Below are 12275 nucleotides of genomic sequence, written 5' to 3'. Positions count from 1 at the left end.
AGAGAGCCCGATGTGGGGCTCGATCCCAGGACCCTGAGATCATGACCTGAGCCAAAGGCAGAGGCCTTATTTAACCCACTGAGGCACCCAGACGCCCCACAGAGATTTTTTAAAGGAGGTCGACTGTTTGCTCCATGGGAGCCCAGGGAATGCGCGGCCCCACGGGAGAGGCGCCTTAGGGTAGCGCCCAGCTCCCTCCCGCGCCGCCCGGCCTACGGGGTGACCCTGATAATCGGGGGTTGGAGGTCAGGCATGAGGCTTCCCTGCAACGTGGAGAGGCCTGCACTGGCCCTGGAGCCTGTGCCTTCCCCATGGGCCAGGCCTGGAGACAGACCGTGAGCGAAGTCTCCCAACAGCTCCAGAATGAACGCTGGTGGTGGTGGGTGCTGCGCCGTGTCTGAGAGTGCCGTGTGTCCAAGGGTACTGTGTCCGAGGTTTCCGAGTCTGAGGTTGCTATGTGGCTTTCCTGGGCTCAGCCCTTCTCCACGTACCCCATTTGCACGGCCTTCTGGAAGTTGGTTAAGAAAGTGGCTGGAGGGCCGGGGAATGCCGTGAGGGACCCCCCCCCCCTGCCCTGTGCCCGCCCTCCGGGAGCTGGGTGCCACTGGGTTCTTCCCGCTGGTGCCCGGGCCTACAGGCAAGATACAGGCACCACCTTTGTTGCCACGAAGGTGCATTGTGGGAGCTGGTGGCTGTGTACCCCACTCCGCTTGGGGGTACCCTGGAGGCAGTGGCCACCTCCTGGCCAGGAGGAGCCCTAGTCCCCGTGGCCTTAGCTCCCTGCACCCCTGTCCCATACCGAAGAACTGGACACAGAGACGGGCGCTTGCTCCTCCCTCCCTGCCCCTCCGCACTGTGGGGCTTCCTCCCCTTGCAGGGGCGCAGACACCCGGGGCCCACAGGGCTAAGAGGGTCCTGAGGCCCAGCCTCCACCCAGGGGCGGGGGGGGCAGGAAACCCTCACAGGTAGGGGATAATGTTGTGAGGTGTACATCTAAGACAGGCCAACACTCCGGAGAGACGCCCACTTGACCTTGGCAGAGAAGTCAAGGAAAAGCTCCCCAATGCCGGCGCTTTGGGACACACACACTGCTTAGTTTGTGTGACACACACAGGGGTTGGTTTCCATTATGCCTCTGTTTCCCGGATTCTCTGGAGTGAGCGTCAGACCCTCCTGTGGTTTCTAAGAGGGCACACTTGGGCTCGGCATCGTGCGGAAGGTGGAGGCACTGATGCTTCTTGAAAGAGCCATGGATTTCGGGAATGGAGGGGGCGATAGGGGTGCCCAGGAAGGTCTTCCTGGAGGAGGAGAGGCCCGAGCAGTCCTTGGAGGGATAGCAGGTGTGTTCCAGATAAGCAACGGCAGACACTTTGCCAGGCAATGAGAATGGGGACATCTGGGCTTGGTGGGGGCGGCGGCGGGGGGCGTTGAAATAGGGACCAGCGTCTCCAAGTCCGGCTGGCAGGGGTTCCCCCGCCTGTGTGTGCTCATCCCAGGGTGTGCGCTGGGCTCCGGGAATAAAGGGCCTGGCCCTGGCTCCCTGGCCCCTCAGCTTGGCCCACTCTCCTTGGCTGGTCAGTGTGTAGACACAGCTCAGGTGTCCCAGCTGGGTCACTCCTTCACAGCGGCGTCCTGCTGCCCAGGTGTTAGAGACCCTTGAGAAGAAGGTTCACGCCGGGCTGAGGGCCGCTCTGAGCCCCCTGGTCGGGAACAGGTGAACCTTGGCCCTGGGGGACGGGTAGGGGAAGGCCCTATCAACAGCTTGTCTCTTGCACTGTCGGGAGGGGCAGTACCCTGTCTTTTGTGATGCGCCCGTGCCCCCCTGGTTCTGTGCCTGCCTCCCGCAGTGTCCCGCCCACACAGACACTCTGCTCCCACAGACGGTCTCCTGTGCATTTCGGTAGCGCGCGGGGGCGGTGGGAGCCTGGGAGGTTGCTCTCTGAGTGTGTTCCCCAGGGACACTGGGGGGTCGGTGTGGGGGGCAAGTCGAAGCTCAGGCTGGGCTCTGCCCTTCGCTTTATGTTGAACATGGGCTGCACTTACCTCTGTGCGGTGGGCTTTTCCCGCCAAGACCACGTGATGGAGGCCCTGGTTCCAGGTCGCGGGAGATGACCCAGGGTGGCCGAGTGCGGCACTGCCGAGAGGAGACCCCCCCACCCCGCCCCGCTTGGCCTGGCCCAGAAGGAGCCCTCATTGCTGGGACTGACAGCTTGGAGTTGCCTGTGATTCTCCCCTGAGCAGAGGCCAGTGTACTGAATCAGGGTCACCAAGTCAGGGGCTCGAGGCTCTCCGCACACCCTTGTCTGTACACACACCTCTCCTTTCATGGTGGCGGGGTCCCAGGGAGTAGGGGCTCTGAGCAGGGAAGGACTGCCTGTGAGTACCCACGAGGTGGGCCAGGCTGGGCCTCATACGTGGAATGCTGGGGGTCAGGTCACAGACCTGCCCGCTCCGTCAGATTCTGTGCTCCGGGGGGCTGAAACCCTTCTGCGGAAGCTGCCCTTGGACAGCTTCCAGCTGTGAGTTTGGCCTCCGTCCTTACTCCTGGGGGCCTGGGATGAGCTGGCTCTGCCCTGGACAGTGGGGGTGGTGACTTCAGCCTCCGCACCCACCCCTTCTCTCAGCTCGTCCAAACCAGGCACTACCCTGCAGCCTGACTGGGGGAGGGCAGGCCGTCCCTGGGTCTCCGCAGCTCCCGCCCTTCATGGCGGGGGTGGGATCACACCTGAGCAGCGGTCCCACCAAGTTCCCAGGCCAGACTTGGGGACCCCAGGCTTTGTGGGCCAGAGCAGGCCCCATGTTCCTAAACGGAGGGTGCTCTGGTCTCTGAGTGGGAGAGCTCAGACCCTAGGCTTGACCAGCCCCAGCCTCCGAGGCCTCAGTTTCCCCAGCGGAAAGAGGAGCAGGGTGGACGCGCAGAGGCGGGGGGTGTGGGAAAGCGCGGGGCCCTTGAGTCTCATGGGCCCCTCCGGATTAGGGGCCTCTCTGGCCCACGTGGCCCCCACCCCCCCAGTGGCCGGGGGCAGGCCCAGGTCGCAGTCCAAAGCTGGTTAAAACCCTGCCGTGTCAGAGAGCAGCTCGCTCCCAACCTCTGAAAGGCAGACAAGCCCTTCATTGCTCTATTATAACGCAGAGCCAGATGGTCTTTTGGGAGTCGTCCCCCCCTCCCGCCCCCCGGGGCCGCCCCCATTCATTCAGAAGCAGAGCCCGGCACTAATGCTGCGGGGTGGGGGGGGGGGGAGCAGGCACGCTTCCACTGCCGGCCGCAGTGTGGGAACCACAGGCCAGCATAAACCGCATGCAGGAGGGGCGCGTGGGGACCCCAAGCCTGGTTCTTGGAGGCCTGACTGCCAGCGGCCCTGCCAGGCTGTCTCTCCGCTGGGAGAGCAGGGACGGGGCTCTTAACCTGCCGTGAGCCTTGGCTTCCTGCGAACCGTGATGACGACAGAGCTGCCCGAGACCTGGGGAGATCAGGCTGAGCACGGGGGTGTGCACCAGGCCCTGCGCTGTGTCTGCGTCTCCCCAAGAATGCAGTCACGTGTTTAAACCCGTGAAAAAACAGCCAAAGAAGGAAAATATTTTGTGACACATAAAAATGACATGAAACTCAAATTGAGCGTCCATGAGTCACACGTCGGGGGCACGCTCCAGGCACACCCCTCCGCTGTTCGGGGGCTGCCCTCCCGATCCCAGGCAGCGGGGAGCAGGGGGGCGGGTCAGCCTGATGGCCCTGGGCCCGTCCCGGAGATGGGGGGGGCACCTGCTCCGTGTGGATTGTCTGCAGGGCGCTGACCTCCCTCCTCACTCCCCATGGGGGGCCGCGCCCGCCAGCCCTGCTCCTCTGGGGGCTGCTGTGGGACCCCGCTGTGCCAAGGCTGAGTGGCATCGCACCCACTGGCACGGGCAAGGACACCGAGGACCAGTCCCTCCCATGCTGCACATTGGGAGCTGAGGCCAGACCGGAGCTGGCGGGGAGGGCAGGTGTGGCGGCCGCTTCTCCCACAGAAAGGGCGGGAGCAGGTTCCTGGATCTGGTCCTGCTTTCCTCAGTCACTCAGCCTCTCTGTCAACCACTGTGCTTCCTCCGGGGTCTAGGCTGGGGGTGGGGGACCTTCCCTCACACCCAGAGGACCAGCCCAGGCCCTCAGAGCAGCTCCCAGCTCCCGCTCCCTATGTTGGCATCCCGCACAATCTGACCCCGTTTGCCTCCTGGGTCCGGGACTGGCGGGTCCTACCCCCTTGTTCCACCCGGCTCTCGCCTGTGGGCTTGCTGGACACTGGGCTGGCCTGCCCTGGGCCTCGTGTTCCCCATCTGATGGCTGAAGGGTTGGTCTGGCTGGTGGTTAAAGAGTCCCCCCCAGGGGCGCCTGGGTGGCTCAGTGGGTTAAAGCCTCTGCCTTCGGCTCAGGTCATGATCCCAGGGTCTTGGGATCGAGCCCCACATCGGGCTCTCTGCTCAGCGGGGAGCCTGTTTCCTCCCTCTCTCTGCCTGCCTCTCTGCCTACTTGTGATCTCTGTCTGTCAAATAAATAAATAAAAATCTTTAAAAAAAAATTAAAAAAAGAGTCCCCCCCCCCCAGCCGCCTGCTCAAATCACGGGGCTCCCCAAATCAGCAGCGGCAGAGGCTTGGGGAGGGCGACTAATTTGCCCACAAATGATGGAACCAGAGAAGGCCAAGTGACCCATGGCGGGGGCTCTGGTGGCTTAGTTATCTGGGAAGCTGCTGGGGGAAGCAGAGGGGGCCTGGGCAGCTCTGGGCGTGGGTGTCACAGAGTGACACCCCCCAATCCGAGGATGACTGAGGGAGCCAAGAACCGTCCCTACTGGGACCCTCTGCTTCCCAGACATTGTGGGGACCTGAAGGGTCACAGATGAGGGTTCAGGCTCCGTGCTCCCCAGGGTCACGCCTCACTGATCCTTGAACCCCCCCCGCCCCCCCCCCTACAGGACCCCCTGTTCTGATTCCAGATGACTTCATCAACATTCCTTTTGGGTACCTGCCTGGGCTCCGACACCCCACAGACTCCCTTCCCCCCATTGTAATGGTATTCAGTAGTCGGGCCAGCCGTTGGGGGTACAGGGGTCCAGCCTGGAGCAGGGACCCATCAGGGAGGCTCAGCACTGGCCCCCTGGGCACACCTGGTGCTCCCTACAGCCGCTGGGCTGGGGGGTCTCCTTAGACCCCGCAGGACCCAACGCGGAGTTCACAGAGGAAGGCTCGAAGGGCCCAGCCAGTCCCGGGATCCTGGTCAGCCTCCAGCTTAGGGGAGGACGTGAGACCAAGGTTGCCCACCCCCTGCTGGGCAATAATTACCCTTGTTAAGTGGCTGCTGGGTGCCAGGCAGAGGCCCAAGCTTGGCCCTGGGGCAGGGTGTGGGGGAGGTGGGCGAAGCCTTCAGAGTCTGGCCCTTCCTACTAGGCTTGTTTCTCACATCTGGCAGTGACCTCACATTCAGTCTCCTGCCCCATCCCCCAGGACTGAGGTGGCTCCTGGCCTTAGCCAGGAGGGTCTAGTGAGCGCCCGCCCGTCCCCTGGGCTCGGACCCCGTGAGGCAGACCCCACCCTCCCTGGAGCTCCCCGACGGAAAGAGCGGACAGCCCCCTCAGCCCCCTTGGGCCTGTTTCTCTTCGCGTGAAACAGGGCGTGAGGGGGTCTCGGTGGTCTCCCTGGGTGCAGGGCCCCGCCGGTCTGACACCATGCAGGGAGGCCCGGGGATCGGGGGGCACGCTGGCTGAGGTGGCGGACCCCAGGCCTGCAGCTCTGCAGCCCTGCCCGCCCCCAAGCCAGAGGAGAATTTGGGCGAGAGGGAAGGGCCTCTCCGGGTGGCTTCCCACACTCCGCGCCTGCTGCGGACATTCATCTGGCACAAAAGGCGCGTGCTGGCTTTGTGTGCAGAGCGCTGGGCCCAGAGGCCATCTGGGGAGCACTCAGAGCCAGGCGGGGCTCCCCCAGGCTGCCTTTGAAGGTTGGGGCATCAGCAGCAGCTCCCAACCGCATGCTGGAGGGTCGCACATCTGGCCCGGCCAGTGCCTTCCCATTCCCACAGCCCTCAGCAGTCCCCGCGCCCCAGGCCTGGCACCGCTGGAGAACCAAGGGACAAAGGGGAATGCCTGCCGCCCCACCCCTTCCGATGGCTGCCCCAGGGTGCTCCTGCCAGGGCCCTCTGAGCTGCTAGGGCTGTGGGCTTGGAGTGCTGATCCAGTGCCACTGCGTTGTCGCTGGGCTCTCTGGCCCTCAGTTTCTTCATCTGTAACATGGGGCCAGTAGCAGTCCGTGTGAGGCAGGTGTGGAGGAGGAAGGAGTGGGTGAAGGCAGAGCTTTCAGGAGGCCCCCCACCCCACAGGCTGCTGGTGTTAACGTCGCTGTTGCCTGGTGCCCCGGCGCTGCGCTCTGGTAGGCCTTCGCCTTGGCCCACCCCACTTCATTTGGAGCATGATCCCTGCCCAAGTTCCGGGCTGCCTGGGAGCTGCCCACTGGAGTGGCTTTCAGGGGCCAAAGTGCACCCAGGGCAACGAGAGAGCTAGGCCTAGGTCTGGCCCCTGAACGGTTGTCTTCCCTCCCCCTCAGGATTCTGAGCGGGTCCAGGAAGATAATGTGCCCTGCTCAGCTGGTATGCAGTAGGTGCTAAATAAGTGCACAGTTCCTTGCCACCCTCTCCCCGTCCAGGTCCCTCAGGACCCCCAAGTCTGACTTTAGCCCTGGGCCTGCCACAAGGGGGCCCAGCTGTGGCCCAGCTGCCAGCGGCTAGGGTAAGGGCTGTCAGTCCTGAGCGAACTCTCCTGTCGCCACCCCCGTGAAGGCCAGAGGCCTGGATGAGCTGCAAGGGTGAGGTGGGTGGGGGCTCCTTGAAGGCCCTTCCTGGCACGGGGGCAGTTCTGAGTCTGGGTAGCTGGGTTGGTTGGGGGCAGAGAGCCGGGCGTCCCAGGGGCTCTGCTTTCAGGGGCCCTTCCTTGCTGAGGGACTCCGGGGCCAGTGCTTGGTAGACAGGACCTCTGGGGGGCTCCCACCCCCACCCCTGCTGGGGGGGGGGACATCCTTGAGAGGGTGTCCTGCTGGCCCCGAGATAATCCGGGCTTTGGAGAGGGTGTGAGAGGCTGCCGGCCGACTTTCCCACAGCCCCACATAAAGGGCCGGCCGCCAGCTGCTCTCCCACAAAAGGCTCCCAGCCATTCAGGGCCTGGAGGCAGGCGGGGCGAGCAGAGGGGCAGCCTGGGTCTACCTGGCCACCCCCAAGCAGAGCTAGCCTCTGTGGGGCAGCGCCGGCCTGCTGACCATGAAAGGGCCCAGGAGGTCCCTGGGGCTGGGGCTGGGGAGCCACGTGTCAGCCCCTCCCCAACACCGTCTCGCCCCAGGCTGGCACCACTCCTGGGCCTCTCCATCACCCTGGGCCGTCAGCCCCCCCACCCCTTCCCCCTGCCACCTACCCTGGTCCCGCCTCATCCCCTCCTGGCACCCCTGCTCCCCAGCCTGGCTGCACGGTGCTCTCCCCACCCCCGCCAATGCATCCTGCCAGCCAGTGTGGTAGGGACAGAGGGCCGGCAAGGCTGCCCCCACCCCGAACTTAGCTTCCTCTCTGAGGTGCAGGATGGCCTTTCCCCCTCCCTGGGCTAGTGGAAAAGCCTCCTGAGAGCCATCGTTTAAAAATACTGGGTCCCAGGGATGCTGGGGTGAGAAACTCATGCCTTTCCTGTCCCCCTGGGGAATGAACCCTCGAGCATCTCTGATGATGACCTTGTTATGTGAGGACCAGACTGGCGGGTGGAGGAGGAGCTCAGAGGGCCTTCCCGGAGGAGGTGGCCAGCTGAAGCTTAGCCTTTCCCAAAGCGAGATGAGGTTGGGGTTTTCCAGGGGCAGTGCCCCTGGCACACTCAAGGGGCACCGGTGCTGGTCAGCTCCCCGTCTCAGAGGTGCCATCTCCACGTTGTTCCCACATCTCAAGCTGCTCCTGCAGCGGTTTTCGTCCCGCGGTGAGCGTGGCCAGGCCCAGCAGGTGCCTGGTTGAAGACCCTCAGGTGTGAGAGGTCGCAGAGGCCCAGGGGAGAGCCCAAGCATGGCTCCTGAGAGCAGGCAGTGATCAGAGAGCTACTTTCCACCTGTGCTGGGAGGGTGGGGTCCCAAAGCTGAGCCCCCAGGGACCACAGCTTCCCTGGGCAGGCAGCTGGACCGCTGGGGGCTGCTCTGGGAGGGTCTGACAGCAGGGACTTGGTGGTAGGGCAAGTCTCAGCCAGTGCCCACGTGTCTCCCCCTCCCCCCACACTCCCCACCTGCTGGGGGCGGGGGCATCATTATCCCAGCCCAGCAGCGGGGGTGGTGGGGGCGGGGGGCTTTTCTTTGTCCAGGCGTGGCCGCTGATTGGCGGCAGAGCGTGGGAAGGCACGCGCGCCTCAGGCCCCACCACCCCGCTCGGCATAAAGGCCCTACCAGCACCCAGCCGCCTCCACGGCCTCCGACCACCCTCCAGCCCTGGGCGCTTGGCGGCAGGCACAGCCCCTGTTCACCCCCAGAATGAAGATCGGCTGGAGTCTGGGGCACCGGTGGTTGGGGGTGGGGGTAGGGTCCGGGCGGGGCTGGCAGACGCCCTGGGCCACTTCCCTGGCCTCCCTTTTGTTTGAGAAGTTTGCGGGCACCAGCCCAGCCCTGAGCTGGAGAAGGGACAGCGTGGAGACAGGGGGCAACATCCCGGGTGAGCGCCGCCCCGGGCTGGTGGAGGGTGGGGGGCTGGGGGCGCCAGCTAGGAGGGGTGTCCCCCAGGACAGCCCCCACCCCACTTGCGTGCCCCGCCCGCTCACCTGCCCCGCTCAGTCTCCACAGCCCCGCAGCCCCCGCAGCCCCGCCAGCACCTTGAGCGGACCTCGGGGAAGGCGATTCTTTGCACGCATCAGGCGCGTAGGGACACCCCGGCCGGGCGGCAGAGCGCTCCCCAGAGTCCTGCCGCCACGCGAGTGCGGCGAGCGAGTGCAGCCCCCGCTCTCAAGGTGGTCGTGACTTTGCCAGGCCGCTGGAGCCCAGAGGAGAAGGCTGGGCTGGCTGGACACTTTGTGTCCACTCCTGTTTCCCGGCAGCCCAGCCTGCGGGCCGGGTGCCGTCAGCGGCCGCTAGAAGGAGGGGTCTTGGGGGCGAGGGCTCTGGGTGTTACAGGGTCTGTAAGTGGTCGTGATTGGGGTGGTGCGTGGCGCGCGGAGGCTGCGGAGAGGGTGCGCGGGCGCGCTGGGACGGCTGCGGGGTCAACCCAGCCAAACCTGCCGCGGGACCTCCGTGCCTTCCAGGAAGACGGAGGACTGGAGGGTTCCCGCAGGAGGGCGAGCGAGTGGGAGGGCCGCGCGCTGGCAGGGCGAGGCCGTGTGCTGGAGCCGCACCCCGGGGCTGCAGGTGTATGCGGCGGGCGGGCAGGGTGGCGGGGCGCGTGCCTGGAGCACCACGGAGCTGGGAGAGAGGGGCTGGTCTGCAGCACTGCCGGGGCCCCTGCGCCCTCCAGCGAGGCGGACGGAGTCCTGGCCCCGCCCAGGCTGCGCGGACTGATCCGCCCCCTGCTGGGCGCCCGCCCCGCCCCGCCCCGCCCGCCGGCCTCTTTCCTGGACCTGCGGTCAAGGTCCAGCCAGCGCCCGCGGCCCCGGCCAGCCGGGAAGACCCTCCGGTGCGCCGAGCCCGCGGTGGCTCCTCTCCTCCCTGGGCTGCCTCGGGTGTCTCCCGTTGACTCTGAGTCCCCGTGGGGCAGGCAGGGTGCCAGCCCCCCAGGTCGTGGGCCCCGAAGTCGCAGCAGCTTGGGGGCAGGGGCCTCAGTGTCCCCATTTCACGGAGGAGCCTGCGGCGGCGGCACCGGGGATCCGGGTGGGCCGGGGGCCTCTCCGCAACCGGGGCTGGCGCTGTGCCGAGGGCGCCCCGCGCGCTTCCCACCGGTGCCCCGGACGTTGCCCCGCGTTTGTTCCCGGGACAAGCACCGCCTCCCTCAGCGGCTTCGCGGCGGAGAGGCTGCCTGGTCCCGGGCCCAGCCTGGGTCGCGCGCTGAGCCGACAGGCCCACCGCACCGTCTCGGAAGGCGTGAGGCGGGAGAAGCACGCGCTCTCCGTCTCCGAGGCGGCTGCGGGGAGGCGGGCAGGCGCCTCCGGGGGACGGAGCGCAGGGCTGGGCTCTGCTGCCCCCTGGTGTCCTGCGACCCTGCCGTGGGGAAGGTCCGGCGGCCGCTGGCCTCCCCGGCTCCGCCGAGGCTCGAGTTTTCCCCCCAGCGGAGGGGAAGGCGGCGGGTCCCTGCGGACCCAGGCCCAGCCCGTCCCTGCCCCGGGGTGGGGCGCTGGGGAGACAGCCACGGGGAGGTGGGGGGAATGCCCAGGCCTGGGCGGGTCTTCCGGGAAGTGATGCGGCCCGGGCCGGGAAGTCACCTTCTGGGGAAGCACCAGCCCTGCTGTGACCTCTTCCAGGCGGGGACACGCAGAGAGCATGGGTCGCTGCTCGGATGGCGACCACGGCTGCCTGCGGCCCGCCTGGTCAAGGCTGCTGCAGCTTCCCTGACAGGTGCAGCTCCAGCTGGGGGGGACCTGAGCTGTCCCCCATTAGCTGGCCCCTGGGTGCTCCCCGCCTTCCAGAGTGTTCCAGTTACCCGTGGAGCAGCGCACCTTTCCGTGCGGTGGGACGGCTGGACAGCCGTGTGTGCCCAGAGCCCTGCATGCAGGAGGTGCCTGGTAAATGTGGGCCCAGCAGAGCACTGCTTCCTGGAGGCGGGGGAGCTCTGGGCTTGGAATAAGGCTCTTCCTCCCCTGGCCCAGGGCTGTCTCCGGGACTAACCAGGGCTTTCCTCATCAACAGTTGGCCGGGGCCCATTGTCATCTGCTGGATATTGAAGCAGCAGTGTCAGGGGTCCCCCGGAAGTCATATCTTTGGTGGGACACAGAGACGCAGGCCTGGGACACATCCCCTGGGTCCTGTTCCCCACCCCAGGAGGAGGGTGGGCAGCTGCCGTCCAGGCACAGGTGGGGTGGTGCCTGCCCTGTGGGCGCTGCTTGGGCGGGTCCGTGAGCAAGCAAAGTGCATCTCCTCCCGCCTCAGGCGCGCACCCACAGTCACGGTGTGTGTTGGTGCTTTTCTGTGTAAAGCAACATCCCGTGACCTTGTTGAAACAGAAGAGAAAGGCAAAGTAGAGTTACACTTTTCATTTCATTATGACAGTTCAGGGAGAAAACACGGTTGTGGGACATACTGGGAAAGAAACCGTAGCTTCCCAGGGCAGGCAGGAACCTTGCCACGTGGGGACCCGGGGCCTCAGGGGTTTCCTGTTTGGCAACGAGCAGGGCGCTGAGGCCTGGGGCGTGGGACTCGTCCCCCAACCACGTACTCCACACACAAGTGCACAACACCCATGGGGCCCGCAGCTCTTAGTCTTTAAGTGAGGCTTTTCTTTCAGTGCCATTCCCAGGGAATTGTAGGAAATCATGTGGAGGGATCCTGTGTGTCCTTCAACTGGTTTCCCTCCTGCGAAGCCACAGTACAGGCTTGATGGAGATGTGGACACTGACATGGGCCAGCTAGAGAACATGCTAGCAACACGAGGGTCCTGCCTGTTTTCTCTTAAAATTTTTTTGATCTATTTTTTTAAAAATTTAATTAAATTTTTTAAAAATTTATTTGTCAGAGAGAGAGAAAGCAAGCACAGGCAGATAGAGTCGCAGGCAGAGGCAGAGGGAGAAGCAGGCTCCCTGCTGAGCATGGAGCCTGATGTGGGACTCGATCCCAGGACGCTGGGATCATGACCTGAGCCGAAGGCAGCCGCTTAACCAACTGAGCCACCCAGGCGTCCCTGATCTATTTTTTTAAAAACTGCTGTGACACAGGCATGAGGGCTACTGTGCTAGCTGTGTGCGGCGTGAAGCATACTCCCTCGTCCCCTCCGCCTGTCTCCTGAACGTTCCATCGGATGCTCTGTCCCCTTGACACCCCAGCCCCTGCCCTCCCCAGTCCCTGGTGCCTGCGCTCTCTAGGAAGGTGACGACTCAGGTCCCTTGTGCAAGTGGGTTCAGAGGGCATCTGTCCTCTTGGGACTGACTGAGCTCCAGGAGCCCCACGTCCTCAAGGTCAACCATGCCGGTCACCAAGCTTCAGTGATGCTCGTCGTGCGGGGACTATGTACGGGCTCATCCGTTCATCTGTGAGGGACGCTGCTTCCTCCCTCTGGCCGGCGTGAGCATGGGTGTTCTGAACCTCAGGCCGATGCTGGCCCCGATTCACTCCCAAGCCCCTAGCCCGGGGCTGAGGGCTGGGGCGCCAGGCGCGCGGGTGGGGAGAC

At 65.1% G+C, this 12275-nt stretch overlaps 1 protein-coding gene and 1 long non-coding RNA gene across 2 annotated transcripts; both read right to left on the bottom strand.

The window, feature by feature from the left end:
• Nucleotides 1–45: 45 nt before the first annotated feature.
• LOC116568253 (collagen alpha-2(I) chain-like) lies at nucleotides 46–12072 on the bottom strand. The gene is made up of 3 exons (XM_032303769.1): nucleotides 12036–12072; nucleotides 9580–10380; nucleotides 46–508 (listed from the first exon to the last, which is right to left on the bottom strand). Exons 1-3 carry the CDS (start codon nucleotides 12070–12072, stop codon nucleotides 213–215), a joined length of 1134 nt encoding a protein of 377 aa, XP_032159660.1. The 3' UTR covers nucleotides 46–212.
• Nucleotides 912–4431, bottom strand: LOC116567518. The gene is made up of 2 exons (XR_004276244.1): nucleotides 2044–4431; nucleotides 912–1727 (listed from the first exon to the last, which is right to left on the bottom strand). It is a non-coding gene; the product is annotated as an uncharacterized LOC116567518 (long non-coding RNA).
• Nucleotides 12073–12275: the final 203 nt, after the last annotated feature.

The sequence above is a fragment of the Mustela erminea genome, chromosome 10, assembly GCF_009829155.1.
Source record: "Mustela erminea isolate mMusErm1 chromosome 10, mMusErm1.Pri, whole genome shotgun sequence".
Classification (NCBI taxonomy): domain Eukaryota; kingdom Metazoa; phylum Chordata; class Mammalia; order Carnivora; family Mustelidae; genus Mustela; species Mustela erminea.
The sequence above is the reverse complement of the archived record's forward strand: the minus strand, read 5'-3'. Positions and strand labels throughout refer to the sequence as shown.